This window comes from Triturus cristatus, chromosome 5_2 (genome assembly GCF_964204655.1).
Source record: "Triturus cristatus chromosome 5_2, aTriCri1.1, whole genome shotgun sequence".
In the NCBI taxonomy this organism is placed as follows: domain Eukaryota; kingdom Metazoa; phylum Chordata; class Amphibia; order Caudata; family Salamandridae; genus Triturus; species Triturus cristatus.
In genome coordinates, this window is record NC_140588.1 from 723985431 (window position 1) to 724002209 (window position 16779).

General features: G+C 46.2%; 1 protein-coding gene across 1 annotated transcript in view; it reads right to left on the minus strand.

Annotated features, from left to right (window-relative positions):
• Positions 1-10176: 10176 nt before the first annotated feature.
• Positions 10177-16779, minus strand: part of LOC146829180 (transmembrane protein 182-like) — a 341609-nt gene continuing 335006 nt past the window's right edge. The window contains exon 5 of the mRNA XM_085607825.1: positions 10177-12924. Coding sequence (XP_085463951.1) covers positions 12695-12924 — 230 coding nt within the window. The 3' untranslated portion in view covers positions 10177-12694. The remainder of the gene's footprint in view (positions 12925-16779) is intronic.

The following is a 16779-nucleotide window of genomic DNA, read 5'->3' on the forward strand; positions in this document are numbered from 1 at the left end:
GTGGAGCGGAGTGCTCACCTGGAGATGTTGGGTATGCCGGATTGGGCGTGTGTCACCACACGGTCCATGGCAGCCAGTAGAGGTGCTCAAGAGGTCCTGGAGCCTGAGAGGGAGGCCCAGGAACCGGCCTCAGAGAGAAGGAGCAAGGGGCGCGGGAAGCCGGCCCCTGAAGTTCCCACGGTCCAGGAGGAAGCAGACCTTGAGGGGGATGCCCTGGAGCCTACAGGGGAGCAGATAGCTGAACTGGGAGACCTGCCGGAGCTGACCCATTGGCAGCAGGAAGGGGGTCCCACCAGGGAGGACTTTTGCAAGGCACAGAAGGAGTGCCCTTCTCTCGTGGGTATGCGGCAGCAGGCTGCAGACCAGGCCGCAGGTGATCAGTCAGGATCGCATTTCGTTTACTGGGAGAACGACCTCCTATATACAGAGCCTAAGGTTGCTGAGCCTGGGTCAGCCCGTGCGCAGGTGGTACCCCAGGACTTCAGAGCCTTCCTACTGGGGCTGGCTCACGATGTGCCATTGGCAGGGCATTTGGGGCAGGACAAGACCTTTGAAAGGCTTGTCACCCACTTTTACTGGCCTCAAATGCGCAGGAGTTCAGATACTCACTGCAGGACATGCCAGACTTGCCAGGCAAGTGGAAAGAGTGGAAGGAAGCAGAAGGCTCCACTCCAGCCATTCCCTGTGGTCGGTACCCCATTCCAGCGAGTGGGGATTGACATTGTAGGGCCACTGGACCCCAGGACAGCGATTGGCAATAGGTTCATCCTGGTCCTGGTGGACCATGCCACCCGGTACCCGGAAGCCATTCCTCTAAGGACAGTGACGGCCCCCGTGGTGGGACGGGCACTGATGGGAATTTTCTCCCGAGTGGGATTCCCTCTAGAAGTGGTGTCTGACCGGGGTACCAATTTCATGTCCAAGTACATGAAATCTCTTTGGCAAGAGTGTGGTGTAACCTACAAGTTCACCACCCCTTACCACCCCCAAGGAAACGGGTTGGTTGAGAGATTCAACCGAACCCTCAAAGGCATGATAATGGGCCTAGAAGGAGCCATGAGGCGTAAGTGGGACGTCCTCTTACCATGCCTTCTCTTCGCTTACCGTGAGGTGCCACAGAAGTCTCTGGGGTTCAGTCCCTTTGAGCTTCTGTATGGTCACCCAGTCAGAGGACCTCTAAGTCTGGTCAAAGAAGGCTGGGAGCAATCTCCCAGGAAGCCTCCCCAGAATGTATATAGTTACATGCTGGCCTTCAGGAATCAGACTAGGCGATTCAGGCAACTTGCTGAGGCAAATCTGGAAGCCAGCCAGGAGGAGATGAAGCAGTGGTACGACCAGAATGCCACTCTGGTAGAGCTTCAGCCTGGACAGAAAGTATGGGTCTTGGCCCCCGTGGAGCCGTGTGCGCTCCAGGATAAGTGGACCGGTCCCTTTGAGGTGGTGGAGCGCAAGAGTCCTGTTACCTACGTGGTGGACCTGAAGTCTCCTAGGAACCCCTTAAGGGTCCTACATGTCAACCGCCTCAAGCCCCACTTGGAGAGGTCCCAAGTGGGCATGCTCTTGGCAACAGATGCTGGAATGGAAGAGGAAACAGAACCTCTTCCTGACCTCCTGTCAGCCAAGGAGCAAGATGGGTCAGTGGATGGTGTCATCCTCTCTTCCACCCTGACCCCTGAGCAACAGAATGATTGTCGCCAGTTGCTGGGACAGTTTTCTGACCTGTTTTCCCTGGTCCCGGGTGTCACTGATTGGTGCGTCCATGATGTGGACACTGGGGATAGTCCACCTGTGCGGCACAAGGCCTACAGGGTGACTGACAGGGTGAGGACCTGCATCAAGGAGGAGGTCTCCAAGATGTTTGCCCTCGGGGTAATTGAGTCTTCTAGCAGTCCTTGGGCCAGCCCCGTGGTCTTGGTCCCAAAGGCTGCAGCGCCGGGAGCCACACCCGAACTCCGGTTCTGTGTGGACTACAGAGGACTCAATTCGGTCACTAGGACCGACGCACACCCCATCCCCAGAGCTGATGAGCTCATCGATCGGCTAGGGGCTGCCAACTACCTCAGCACGTTTGATTTAACGTCTGGGTATTGGCAGATCGCCTTGACCGAGGGGGCCAAAGAGAGGTCAGCATTTTCCACCCCAGATGGGCACTACCAGTTCCGGGTTATGCCATTTGGGATGAAGAATGCCCCTGCCACCTTCCAGAGATTGGTCAACCAGGTGTTGGCTGGGCTGGATTCGTTCAGTGCAGCCTACCTGGATGACATCGCAGTGTTCAGCTCCACTTGGGAGGAACACTTGCGTCACCTCTGGGAAGTGTTGATGGCGCTGCGCAAGGCAGGCCTCACGATCAAGGCGAGCAAGTGCCAGATCGGGCAGGGTTCCGTGGTGTACTTGGGACACCAAGTTGGGAGTGGCCAGGTGGCACCCCTTCAGCCCAAGATAGAAACCATCCTGAATTGGGAGGCGCCCAAAACCCAGACGGAGGTGAGAGCCTTCCTAGGTCTCACCGGGTACTACAGGAGGTTTGTCAAGGGGTATGGCAACATGGTTGCCCCCTTGACAGCGCTGACTTCGAAGAAGCAGCCCAGGAAAGTGATCTGGACTGACACCTGTCAGAAAGCTTTTGAGGCCTTGAAAACTGCTATGTGCACGGCGCCCGTGCTCTTGGCTCCCAACTTCTCCAAAGAGTTTATCGTTCAGACAGACGCTTCAGAGCATGGTGTGGGGGCTGTTCTTTCACAGATTAATGAGGAGGGCCTAGATCAACCCGTAGCCTTTCTTAGCAGGAGGTTACTTCCACGGGAACAAAGGTGGAGTGCTATTGAGCGTGAGGCATTTGCTGTGGTCTGGGCGCTGAAGAAGCTAAGACCCTACTTGTTTGGGTCTCACTTCCGGGTTCAGACGGACCACAGGCCCCTCAGATGGTTGATGCATATGAGGGGTGAGAATCCAAAGCTGTTGAGGTGGTCCATTTCCCTACAGGGTATGGATTTCACGGTGGAACATCGCCCTGGTACAGATCACGCCAATGCTGACGGTCTGTCCAGATTTTTCCGCCTTAGTGATGAGGAACTCCCTGGGGTAGGGTAGTTCTCCCCACTTTTCAGCTGGAGGGGACACGTGTTAGACCTGGCACCTTGGCGTGAGTCTCCCTTCCTCTTTTTGTCGCTGTGCCTCATGTGTTTTTATGGTGTTGGCCGCTCAGCGCGCTGTGCCACTGCCAACCAGTGTCACGGTGCGAGTGCTCCCTATGTAAATTGTATATGTTGGTTGGATTCCATGATTGGATTGTTTGATTTACTGTCAGACCCCAGTAAAGTGCGCCGGGGGCGCCAGGGCATGTAAATGCGAACACCGCTGGTGGGCTTGCAGCACTGGTTGTGCCACCCACAGAAGCGGCCGGTAAAATATATCCGAGGTCTGCCATCGCAGAACCTGCGTGCAGTCTGGTACTGACATGCTGACCGGCAAGTGCCCACACTTGCCAGTCCCTAAACCCTTCCCTTAGCTGCATGTTAGTCACCCCTCTGGTAGGCCCACGGGCAGGGTGCATTGTACGCCTAAGGTAGGACAAGCCTGGATGCGTGGCATGTCCTAGTAGTGAATTACCGCCATCTTGTTGTTCACTACTGCAAGGCTACCCTGTTCTCATAGGCCAGCATGGGCGGCCTGGATTATTACACCCTATGATCCTAACCGACCCAGGGAACAGGGTAGGAGATCGAGTTTAGTATGCCTGAACTCGGAATAATAAGGTACATCTTTTCGCAAGGTTTATTTTAATATTCCGGGTTTGCAAATGCCGCTTTTAGAAAGTTGGCCTTTGCTTGCCTAAACCTTTCAGCCGCCTCTGCGTGTTGTGTATCTGATGTCTGGCTGGTGTGAGTGACAGGGCTGGGGGAACCCAGATGGGCAGGGCTAGGTAGCCTGGTATGAATAGGACGATCGACAGGTAGATGGGTGGGAGGAGTGCTCCTCGGTTCTGAATAGGACAGTGCTCCGCTACCTCGATGCCGGCTCCACCCCCTGTGGAGCGTCTGATGACTCTGCCCTGCACTCTGAAAGGAGAAGCCTGCATCACGTAAACAAAGTGCTCAGAAACCGGACTGAACTAGGCAAGGGCCCCCCTGGCCTGGGAGAACAAAAGATTTGTGCTATAAATAGAGGAGCCCTGCTCCTAAGAAACTAGATCCGCTTTTGACCAAGAAGAATCTCTGCCTGAGGAGGAGGCACCGGGAAAGCTGTAGGAGGAAGACTGTCCCTATCCTGGGGGATTGGCCTGCAGTGGTGACCTTGCTGCCAAAGGAGAGAAGAGAAACTGTTGCTGAAGACTTTTACTTTACTTTTACTTTCAAGACTTGTGCTTTTCCAAAACGATCTCCAAGGGCTTGGAACTGAGCTTGCCCCCTGAACTGAGCCCCAGGACCATTGGGCTCTACCTGATCTTCACTCGCCTGCTGCTGGACTGTGGTGTCCTTTCCCTCGCCGGAGCTGTGACCCTCGTGCCCAGTCCCTCCCTGAGCCGTGACCAGGACTGCTTAGCCGCCCCCGCCTTGGGAAGAGCCTCGCTCGATCGGAGCCGCTCCCCCTACGCTGTGCTGGGCTGCCCCGTCACCTCGCTCGTTGGAGGCTCGCTGTGCACCTTCACCCTCCCGCCGGAATCGGCGTTGGTGAGCATCTCCAAGCCTCGGACGGCCCGGACGCATCTGCGTGCCCGGCTGCCCCGCTTTGTTCACCCGCCACCTGCAACACCCCGCTCTTGTCGTGAGCCTGAGGATCAGACACCCTAGTGAAGTGTGGGAGCCCCGGACGCCGCCTCGCTCTTCTGTCGAAGAGCCGCTGAACTCCCGCACCCGCCTTTGCGTCAAGAAACAAGGTACTGTACTTACGACCTCGACCGCGAGCTCGCATCGGATCCAGGGTCCGCAGCGTTCTTATTTCCCTGTCATCTGCTGTGTGCTCCCTGGGCGCTGCCTCAGTTACCTTGTGCCCGCCTAAAGAACTTTCCGTAAAACCAAGAGAACTTGACCGTACTTCCAAGAATTGTGGCCCCATCAGTTCAACGTTACTGGGCCTTGTATTTGAATCTGCTGAAACTACATAAAAGCTTATTTTTATATACTTCCTGATTGGTGTCCGTTTGTGGTGCATGCAAGGGGTTTACTGTATGTGAAATTGCATTTGCTTAACCGTGTACGCCTGAGACTTAGCCTAGACTGCTCGCGCCACGCACCTAGAGGGTGAGCAGGGGTTATTCTGGGGAGTCATCCTTCGCCCTGACAAGAAGTAAAGGGTCCCTGCTTGTTGTGGGTTCACACCCGCGTCAACCAGAGCCCCCTCATTTCTAACACCCCGTCATGTCGATAATTGCCTGCGCATGTGTGAGGATGTAGTGGCCGGAACGTGTTTTGCGCATGCGCTGGAGTGAAGAGATCCATGCCTCAGGTGTAATCTAGCTCATGCGCAGAGAAACGAGAAAACATAGTTGCCATCATGGGCCAAAAAATGGCGTTTTCAATTAGGAGGAGTGATGTATTGGCTCCTAATATTGGGGCCCGGCATGGGGTGAGAGCCCAAAGGTGCTGCCTTTGTGTTTAGAGCCTGATGCGATAGCAGGACAGCTTTGATGCACATTCCAACTTTATCAGATCCCTCCCATCTCCTGTCAATGTTGTTGCAAATTCGTTTGAGAGTGTTTTGCTCTTTTGACTGCTGCTATTTCACAGCATACCAGATTGTGTCCATTGAAACTGTTCTCTATTGTTATCCTCTTTTTATTTCTTGTTTCTCTCCTTTTTCTTTCCTACTTTCCTTTCTTCTTTCTTTCTTTTTCATTCTCTTTCTTTCTTTCTTTTTCTTTCTTCCTTTTTCTTTCAGCCAATGCCAGATGAATAAACTTTTTAAGTAGCACCTTTCAGTGCGGTGAGTATTATGGTAAAGTATGTGTGTGTTTATTTAGAACCAAAAACTTTTTTGCCTTTAGAAAATGAGTTTTGTAGATTGATAAGGCCCCAGCATATTCCCAAACAATAAAGCTTTGTACAGACCGTGACAAAACAAGAATTTCCAGAAGGTTGGTGGCCAATGCCTGACCTATTGGCTTTGTAATTACTTCAGAGTATGTAAGGGCGCCAAGGGGTATCCACTGGATTAATTTTTAAACAGAGTGGGAAGGAGAAGCAATCCCTATATGTTTAAAACCTACTACAGATTAAACTTTAATCTGCAGTGATTTTTAAACATAGAGGCACCTCTCCCTCTTCCAACCATTTTAAAAACAAATAAATTACTGCAGATTAATTTCACCGACGGAACCACTAAAATAGTTTTTAAACTTAGAGGGACTGCTCCCTCTTCCCACAGTGGTTTTTAAACATAGAGGGACTGCTCCCTCTTCCCACAGTGGGTTTTAAACATAGAGGGACTGCCCCCTCTTCCCACAGTGGGTTTTAAACATAGAGGGACTGCTCCCTCTTCCCACAGTGGGTTTTAAACATAGAGGGGCTGCTCCCTCTTCCCACAGTGGTTTTTAGACATAGAGGGACTGCTCTCTCTTGTCATCTTTTTTAAAAATCTCTGTAGTGCACACTCCTTGTCACCCTTACATACTCTAGTATTCGAGTATGTAAGGGTGCCAAATGCATTTCTCTGCACTATTCACTTAGAGCAAAATGCATCCTCACATACATTTTTAGACACAAGGGTTCATTTTGCGCTAAGAAAATAGCACCGACTGCCCACGCTGCCCCGCCGTGGAATTCCGTGGAATCTCACAGATGTTTAATGTACATTTGTGGAGTTCTGTGGAATCAAATTCTGCCAATTCCCCCACCCCTAAGGTGTGAACATATTAGTGAAAATGAAGTAGAATGCAAGGGTTTGTAGAACATTTTCACTGGTCATTAATATGTAGGTCATTTAAAACATAAAGCCAGCAGTGAGGTTCTAGCCACATGTAGCCAAAACAGCGAAAGATGTATTAAGTTTCATGGCAGAAGGAAGGACAGTTATTTAGTAGGTAGATATATTTCATGTTGAAAAATGATGCAGATATTAAACAGAATATGCGAAAAAGCAATCTGATATTATTTTCATCCTGACTGACTTGATAATTAGGTGGGCTCAAAATATATATCATCTTATCAGTAACTTCTCTTTGATTCACAAATAACATTTGGTGCAGTTTATTTTGCGTGTGCTTGAAAGGGAAATAGGACGCTCAGAATAATGGTTGAAAAAATGTACCTTCTACGGTTTGACACATTTACCTTTGTTGCAAAACGCATTGACACTTCAATGTGATGCATGAATTGAATTTTTAAATTGGGCGTGAACTGATTTGACTGAAATATGTGATCTAAGTAGAATTTGTAAATCATGATTTATTGAAAGAAAAATAAACTGCGCACAAAAAGCTAAGAAAATTTAAATATCTTGACACATATTAGTCAACTAACATAAATATTGCTTTAAAACAACATTTCATGATGTTATTGGAGTGATTGATTCATGATGTGTAATGAGGCCTCTGATTTCCTTGACAAATTGTGTACTGGCTATGTTTGGGCTGTAGATTAAATCAAAAACAGCTGTTTGTTACGCTAATATGGAAAAGAGACATATGAGAAGCTCCAAGAAGTTGAAGGTGGAGGAGTCTTAGTGCGAGCTGAGGTAGCAAAACTTATGAATGACAGCAATGCCTCTTATGTTTGATTTAGTACATGATTAATGGAGTGTAGACGAGAATGTTAATGGTGATCATGGAGTTTGATCCCAGCCTTGTCTCTATGGTGAATGTTGCAACGAGCTGAAGTGTGGTCATAGTAATTCCACTGTTTGCACTCAGATGAAAATGTATTTGCAAGCTCTGATAAGGCGTTTCTGCCCAGTGCGTGGGATGTGAATGATGGTGAGAGGGTTGTGTATGGAGTTGTTAGACTGGGATGTAAAGAGGTGTTGTGGGGAAGGAGGATGTGTGCATTTTCATGCTATAGTGTGAAATGTGTAGGATGACAAAGGTTGTCAAAACTTACCTGAGGTATGGGAAGCAAGAGTTTTGGCCCTTGACTATCCTAGGCAGCAGGAATTCTTGGCTTTCCTCATGTCCGTTGATGTGGATTCCAAGTGCAAACAGACTAAGAGATCAATCAAACAATCAATCAGTATTTGTTAAGTGCAACTGCTCACCCATGAGGGTCTCAAGGCACTGGAGGAGTGGGGTGCAGGTCCGACTCGTCGCTGAGGTTCAGTTGAAGAGCCAGGTCTTGAGATCCTTCCTGAATTGGGTCAGTTATGTTATGTTATGTTATGTTATGTTATGTTATTTATACTTATAGAGCGCACGATTACCGTTGGGTGTACTGGCGCTAAGCACTGGTTGCCTGGGGAAGCTAAGGCCTAATAGTGAGAGAAGAGCCATGTCTTCAGGCCCTTGCGGAAGGATAGAAGATCTGGGGCATTTCTAAGTTGGAACGGAAGTTTATTCCATTCTCTCGAGGCACAAGGAATAAAGCTTCTACCTCCCCAATTAGTTTTTTGAAAGGGGCAATTTGCACTTGTTTAGACCCAGATGATCGAAGTGTTCTGCCTGGAATGTACCATGAAAGTTTACATTTGAGAAACTCTGGTCCTGTCCCATTAACAGCCTTAAAGACAATACACAGTGCTTTAAAGCATGATCTTAGCTTTACTGGGAGCCAGTGCAATTTCTTAAGTTCTCCCTTGACAGAGGCGAACCTAGGTGTTCCTGTTAGCATTCTGGCTGCCGCGTTCTGGACCAAAAGCAGCCTGAAAGAAGTTGCTGCTTAACAATGAATGGCTCGGGTCTTCTTTCTGCAGGAAGAAGCCACATGACTTCTATTCTACTGCAGTTTAATTGTTAAAAGTGCTGTGGGAGCCCTCCTGTGGGTTGAAATTATTTGGATGGACAGCTGTTACTTTGCCCAGTTTGCATGGGGCCTGCTTCTAGCGAGAGAAACGGTTGCATTGCCTTCCTCATCTTATTTATTTATTATTTATTTAATATTTTAATTTATAGGGCGCAACAGCTACCCAAAAAGGGTTTCTTTTAATTAATTTAACCCAAAGAGCAGATTTGGTCGCCTCAACTATCAAAAAAATGTCTAAAGAAAATTGCAATTATTATGGGCCTGATTCATACTTCCCTTAATAAAACAACGGGCAACTTGTTTTCCCAATGATTAAACGCCCAGAGGTCAGTAGTGCATCAGTAACAAAAGTTAAAATTCTCGGGAGTCTCTGTACTTGACTACGTTATTTATGACATAGAGCAATTTACTTAAAACATCTCAGATAATAGTTCATCCAGCCCTACGTGGTCAGACTTGTCTGAATCATGAGGAGGTCCGTTCACAGGAAAGGTCACCAGTATTATGAAATGTGCCTCGTAAGTGCACATAGCAAACAACCGATGCGCTTCACTCCCATAGGCAATCTCTAGCCTCTAACAAACATTGGGGCATATCAACAACAACCGGCGATAATTATTGCTAAGCGCACTTAGCGCTAGGATAATTATCGCCGGCTAGCGTTGATTTTTATCGCTGAGATAGCGTGCTATTAGCAACGCTTATCTCAATAGCGATAAAAATCCTCACGCTAAGTGGCTAACGTGAGATTATCGCTGGAAACCCAGCTATAATCTCACATTAGCTTGTTGATGGGGACAGACAAACTTAGCCATGATATCCTCCTTCCATGGGATATCATGGCTAAGTCAGAAAAATACCAGACGTAAAAAAGCAGCGTTAACCGCGGTTAGCGCTGCTTTTTTTGTCTCTAACAGGGTTAGGGATATTCTTGATAAAAGGAGAAATGCCGCTTAGCGACATTTCTCCTATTATTTTACTCTGGAACGCCCCCTTTGCATCTCATTAGAGATGCAAGGGGAAGCGTAGAGTAAAAGGGTGCTAACATGCAAATTTGCATGTTAGCACCCTGTTGTTGATAGGGTGCTAGTTTTATCTCTGCTTTTGGGCTTTTAAAGCCAAAAAAGCAGAGATAAAGCCCTTGTTGATATGCCCCTTAATAACTTACATTGTCATATTCCTCAATGTACCACGTCCATGGAGCCAACTCTTTTTGCACATAAAAATGTAGGTGACTATTCGCATTATTTTAGTGCTTTCTACATTTTTATTTAGACACAAACAATATAACCATTATTGGAGTTTATTTCCATCAAAAGATATGTGGTAACCTCATTCTCTATATTTCAATCACTGATAGTCGAGGTCCCTCATTACAGTTTGCACAGTACTGCGGGGTGCAAATTCCTGACCATTTATTACTGGAACCGAGTGGTAACATCCTGACAGTGCTGTGCAGTTACGAGTTACACCCCATGGATTTGGGAGGAACTGTATGGAGTCGGATTTAGCAAGAGCAAAGCTGTATGGAATTCCCAGGTCTGTGTGGTTTAATGCTGCCATGCACCACCTGTCCGAGGGGGTAAAGGGGAGCATACCGGGAGAGAAAAGATGAAAAGGAGGCTGGGCAGGGCAGGGCCTAGGGACGAAGCCTGGCTGCCGTTTCAACCAAAGCCTGAAGAGAATTGGTCCGCCCTCACCTGGAAAACTGCGTGCGAAAATATGATTCGCCCAGCTTGGGATGAGTGCCAGAGAAGGCATATATATGTATTAAATCCATACTTGGATTTCTCTTATAACCTGGGTAAAAGTCACAAAGATCACAATCGAAATGATGCTCTTGTTATAAATATACTATAAGCGGGCGAAAAACTCATCTGTCAGTTTTTAAAACATAAACTATATCTTAATACATAGAAACATCCAGCATTACAAGGGGAAATGGAGTGTCTATGCTTTTGGCCTAGTTGAGAATCGTGTACTAGTGAAGCTGACTTTAATCTCAGCTAGGTCAATCCATACCCGAATGTATGTGTACCTAGTTGCTCCTGTTTTCTGGAAGACATATTTCCTACTGAAATAGGCAGACGTTTACAAGAGCAATGAGTGTGGGAAATGCACTGAACATGGTTGCAGCCACTGACTGTTACCACTTCCTTTGGGGGTCACTCTTTCCCACCTCAACTTCATATCGGAAATTTGACTATTTGGCGGATTTTCTGAGGCAGGCATCGCCAACTGCAGTAATAAAAACCTGCAGGTCCTAATTCCTTTAATCAGAATCTGTGATTTGCAGCCATTGATGCATTTTGAGCACCTGTATATTTGAATTACTTTCACAAAAGGTTTTGGGGAAACAGCCCCTAGATGAAATTGTTGCATCAAATATTTCAGCTTCATTTGGGGTTTTATTAAATTAGCAGGAGTGAGTTAAAATGTTGTTCCTTTCTCTGGAAAACAAGTGTTATTATATTTATGATAACTGTAGGCCATTAATGGACTGAAAGTATTGCAAGTAGATTACTGCTAAAAAGCATCACGTTCCACAATGTTTATTAAGTGATCTTTAATGACTTAGTGACTTCACCCAAACAAAAATTGCACACAAAAATAAAACTGCAAATCTTACGGATCTGAACGGATTATGAGAAGCAGTTTTATAATAGTGTCTGTGTTGGAAAGAGGCTTGCTTGGTGAAGCACTCATGAGATGTAACAGCAAATATTTGAGGGCCTGGTTCTTTAAGGCATTGCTTCCACCCCAAAAGCTAAGATGTAAAAGAAGATATCTTTGTGAGGGAAAAATCCAATTTTCTGCTTTAAAGAAGCTGGCTTTTTACAGTTTCACCCTTACAGATGACATTTGCAAATCTTCTAATTCCACCGGTATGATGGAATTTCACTATTTGCAAATTTAGAATTAAGGAGCGGGTTTGTGGGCAGTCTAGGGAGGAAAACCTACATAGCTAAACACGTGGGGGTATTCATCTCTCCTTGCAGGTAATTTCCAAACCTGGAAATGAACACAAATTTATGTTTGCCAGAGACCATAGTGAAAAGTATTTACCCTGTGGAAATACACAAAAATATTACGCACACAAATGCAAATTTGTGCCACATTTACAGGTGCAGAATTATTCAACTTTCGGACATCATGCATGCATATATTTTATGCATGGACTTACTCCTAGGACAGTCTGATTCTTGTAGTCTCCTATGCTAGTTCCTGGAATTCTTTAGCAATACCATAAAAGTCAGACATTTTCTCCTAATGTAAGAAGTATTCCAGCAGAACGAGCTCCTAACTTTTTTCTTTACCTTCTTTAAATCGGGCAGTGGGTTGATTGACACAAGGTGGTACCAATTCTGAACACTGTCAACATGCCTATTCAGGTGCCAGTAGTCCAAGTTAGCCACTTGTTTTTAATAGTCATAAAATCATCACCTATGACTGTGGAAAAGGTAGTGCACTTCTCTAACAGTCAAGTGCAACATTTGTTTGTAGCAGACTTTGAACTCTGTATTTACTGTGAGATGCATACTATGGTGTCCACACATATTTTTCATTCTAGAAATAGCAGATGTGATAAGCTGTGTAGAAGCTTCTGATCATCTGACATTGTCCAAGTAGATTTTTTCACGGTGGTATAGAGTTTGTAACTTCATTCTCACACATGCCACCAATCAATAAGATGTCTGCTGAAAAATATGACTCTGAAAATATCCATTTGCTGATTGTTGCTCTGGACCCTCATTTCCAGAATGTTGGCAGCTCTCGCCAAAAGTCTATCAGATTTTTGCACATCACTTCTTTGAATTCAAGATACTCTTCCCAATGAAGAAGAAGAGAAGTCCAGATAATAAGACAAGCGGAATCCCTGCAGCAGCAAACATGAAGGACCAGCCATAGTACACAGTCAGGTGGACGTCATCCAAGCAGCGCTCATTCCGTTCCAGGAGGATGTACTTCCGCAGATCTGCCGCAACCTCCTTCCATATCACAAACAGGATGACCAGAGCTGTAAACAGTCCCCCTGCAAACAAAGACACCGCTTTGGAATTAGTGTTGGCATTATGGAATGGGATGTACATGGATACAAATACAAAATAACTAACTTTCAAAAAGTAAGACAAACTTGTTGGAAGTCACAGTCCCATGGGGAGCAGGGTCAAGACTGATTTGCACATGGCTGGTTACAAACTGGGGTGACTTGGTGAGCAAAAGAACGGTGGACTGAACCCAGATCTCTTGACTGGGGGTGAGTGTTTGAAAAGTTTCTGCACACCGTCCATCATCTTGTTGTGTTTAGGAAGTCACAGTTTATTAAAAAATAACAAGCATTGGCTAAGACTAAAAGTTTGGCTATTTTATAAGAAGTATTTCTTAACTGACTGGCAATTTTGTGTGATTTTAGTTGTGCGGGTGGCAAAATGGGTGAGTGTGAACACGGGTCAGTAGTTAGAGGGATGAGTGGGTGCATTGATGGATGAACTAATGTTTAACTGGACTGAGTGCTTAGATAATTAATGGGCGTGCATTTACTGAATAGATTGAGGAATGGGTGAGTGCAAGGATTAGTAGTTCATTTAGAATATGAATGGATGGATGGATGGATGAGAGGTGAGTGCATAAATGGATACACGATGAGTGACTAGATGGATGGATGGATGCAGAGAGGTAACACCAATCTTAAGGGGGGAGGCATCAGACAGCAATAGTACTATGTATAAATTACAAGAATTATCAGTATTATGCCAGATCAAATATAAGACCAGGGCTGAGCACCCTTGGGTCAGTAATAACCACAATAAATAAAAACGGACCACATTTATGCCTGTGCAAACATCATACCACAATTGGGCATGACATACAATATGTTGAGAATTACTGCAATATGCCACTGCAAGTATTTGACCTTAGTCTACACTATTGTATCCATAATGCACATTATAAGTTAAGTATTGCCATTGTTTAGTACTTTTATTTTTGCCCTGTTTCTTAGTAATCCTTAAAACACATTCAGATTTACATCATATCCCATTAATCTTGAACGCTTGTTGAGAAGTATGCTAAGAAATCTCGAGTGCCAGGGAAGATTTAACCATCAGTAAGAAGTCTTGGCTGCATGGCCTCATTTCCACCATTAACTCATAATCAAAGTGTATGTGTGTGTGTGTGAGGATGGAGCTAAGGGGAAGAGGCTTTGAATCAATGTTTCAGGTCAAAATAAAGTGTAAAACGCTGTAAAAGTACATTATGGGTAGCTGGAACCAATAGATATCCAAGCAAGGGACGACCAAAACAATTCAAAAGCATAAAATAATAGTAATAGAAGACATTACATTACGCTCATCTCAAGCAAAGTTAGATGTTAGTGATATGAACAGCAAATATCCATGAGGATGGTACTCGTGGTACCAGCCTCTGTAGACAGAAACATGTTAATCCAATTGGAATCCATCGCTTGCAGTATACATGCACTGAAATCTTTGTGGCATGCACACACCACATGGATTCATTTTCCAGTTAACATTGACCGAATGGCCACCTTTATTTCTGTTCAATCTAGTGCTCATTTTTACAAAATCGTGTTATGCAAAAATACCTGGGACCCGTACCCCATAAATGAGTCAGACCTCTGCCCCTGGGGAGGTGTCCAAACTTGAGAGCTGGGGTAGCACAGCACGACCGCAACCCATTATTCTGATTACCTGTTATACTTCGGGTGGTAGTGAAGTGGCAGTCAATGGTGCAGCACAGACTGACTCTGAGATTCTAAGAAAGCTGTTCAGAAGGAAAAGACATGCTTTTCTGGACCCACTACTGATGTTGCCTCTCAGGTTTGAGGGTTACTTCCCTTCCCACTTGTGGAGCACTTTTTACTGCAGGCATCGCGAAACACTATGGGACCATGGTGAAAAGTGTTAATTTGAAACATGCACTTTATATTTAGGTGCCCCGAATGAGGCACACACAGGGCCGGACTTGGAACTAAAACCGACCAGGGCAAAGTGCTCGGCCGGCCCTCCCCCAGGAGGTTGGAAGTGCAGCCGAGCTGTTTGCAAAGGCCGGTTTCTGACGATTTTGTTACAGATGCCGATATTGCAGCAATGCTGAAAAAAACGGCCTTGTAACAAAAATGGCGCCCAGGGGCCTAAAACCAGCCCCCACCCTGGCGGCCCACTGGAGAAACGCCCGTTGCCCGCTACAGCCATTCCGGCCCTGGGCACACAGAGGAATGTCTTTGCATCAGTTATTCATACTTCACATTCTGTTGAAGCGAATCTGCAACTTTGTTGCAACCTAATGTTCAATTTATGCATATACTGTAAGCCCTGAACCAAAAATGCAGAAATGAGCAATGCATAGGAAACAATTGAATATAAGCCCATATAAGCCCCTCTGTATGAAGCACACGGCACTCTTAGTTCAAAGGCTTCTGGAAAAAAAAGTTAGAAACTAGTCAACCACATTATGAACCATTAAATAACCATGCGCAAATTCTGACCACAATTGCCTAAAGTAAATCACATACTCAAATATCTGTCTGTGCTTGAGCCCCTCTGCTCAAAGCACAAGAAACTCACACTTCATTTTCTGCTGAGGCAATGCTGCAACTCACCACCGTTGTAGAATGCATTAAAGACCCTGGGCCCTCCTTACGATGTCGGGCGAACGTTGCGGAATCGGGACCGTCCGACCTCTGGTCGGTGGTCCCAACCATATTATTAGGATGTGACTACGCATGGTGCGGTGGCACACTCCCATTTCTCTATGGGAGCTTGTGCTGTGGCCGTAAACTAACCATTGCATAAGCTCCCATAGAGAAGTGGGTGTTTTTGTTAATCCCTGCACCGCGTGGCAGGCACCTAATGGCTCCTTGAGCCCATCGGAAGACAGTCGTTCTGACAGGCCGGTTTCAAATCCAACAACTTTCATCGTAATAAGGCTGTGGGATTTGAAACCAACGATGTAAGTCGGTAAACTTCCGGCCTGTGTCAGAGGCTTTCTGACTTACATCACAATCGGCCCCCTATGATGGTGTTGAAAATTAAGAACGGTGCAGATGTGGGCCAGCACTAAGGTTTACTGAGTGTGGGGCATCTCATAACCTGCAATTATGATTACTGAGTGACAGGACAAATATAAACACGCATAATGAAGCTCTATGCGGCCTTTGTGGACCTACGGTCCGCGTTTGACCTCGTGCCGAGGGCCAAGTTATGGGAAGCACTTCTGGAGATGGGCATGCCCAAAGAATTGGTGTCTTTCCTGGTTACTATTCACGACAATACGAATGCCCGTGTTCGTTGGGGCAAACCAGGGGAGGTGACGGACAGATTTTAAGTATCCAAAGGTGTTCCTCAAGGGTGCGTGCTTGCCCCTACCCTGTTTTCACTATTTATTAACAGGGTCATAAGTTATTTTTCCAACCACCCAACCGATGCACCCTCCTTGGCTGGAATGAAGATTCCCCTACTCATGTTCGCTGATGACACTCTTTTAATTTCTAAGACAAGACAGGGCTTGCAGCTAGCCCTGTCTCGTTTTGAGTTATTTTGTCATGAACATGAGTTGGAAATAAACGTTGGAAAGACGAAGTTTATGGTTTTTCGAGGCCCTAGGCGCGTTAATGCGCGGGTATGTTTGGGTGACGTCAGCTTGGATCAAACGGCTGTTTTTACTTATTTAGGGGTTACCTTTAGCGAGACCTGTAGCTGGTCACATCAGCTGGACCTCCTCGCTCTTAAACATGCCCAACTAGGTGGAGCTCTGTTGAAAGAGCATAATCATTCTTTAACAAAACAAATAGCTCCCCTAATGAAGATTTATGGCTCCAAGATCCTTCCTGCCATTTTATATGGTGCCGAAATTTGGGGCTTTAGTA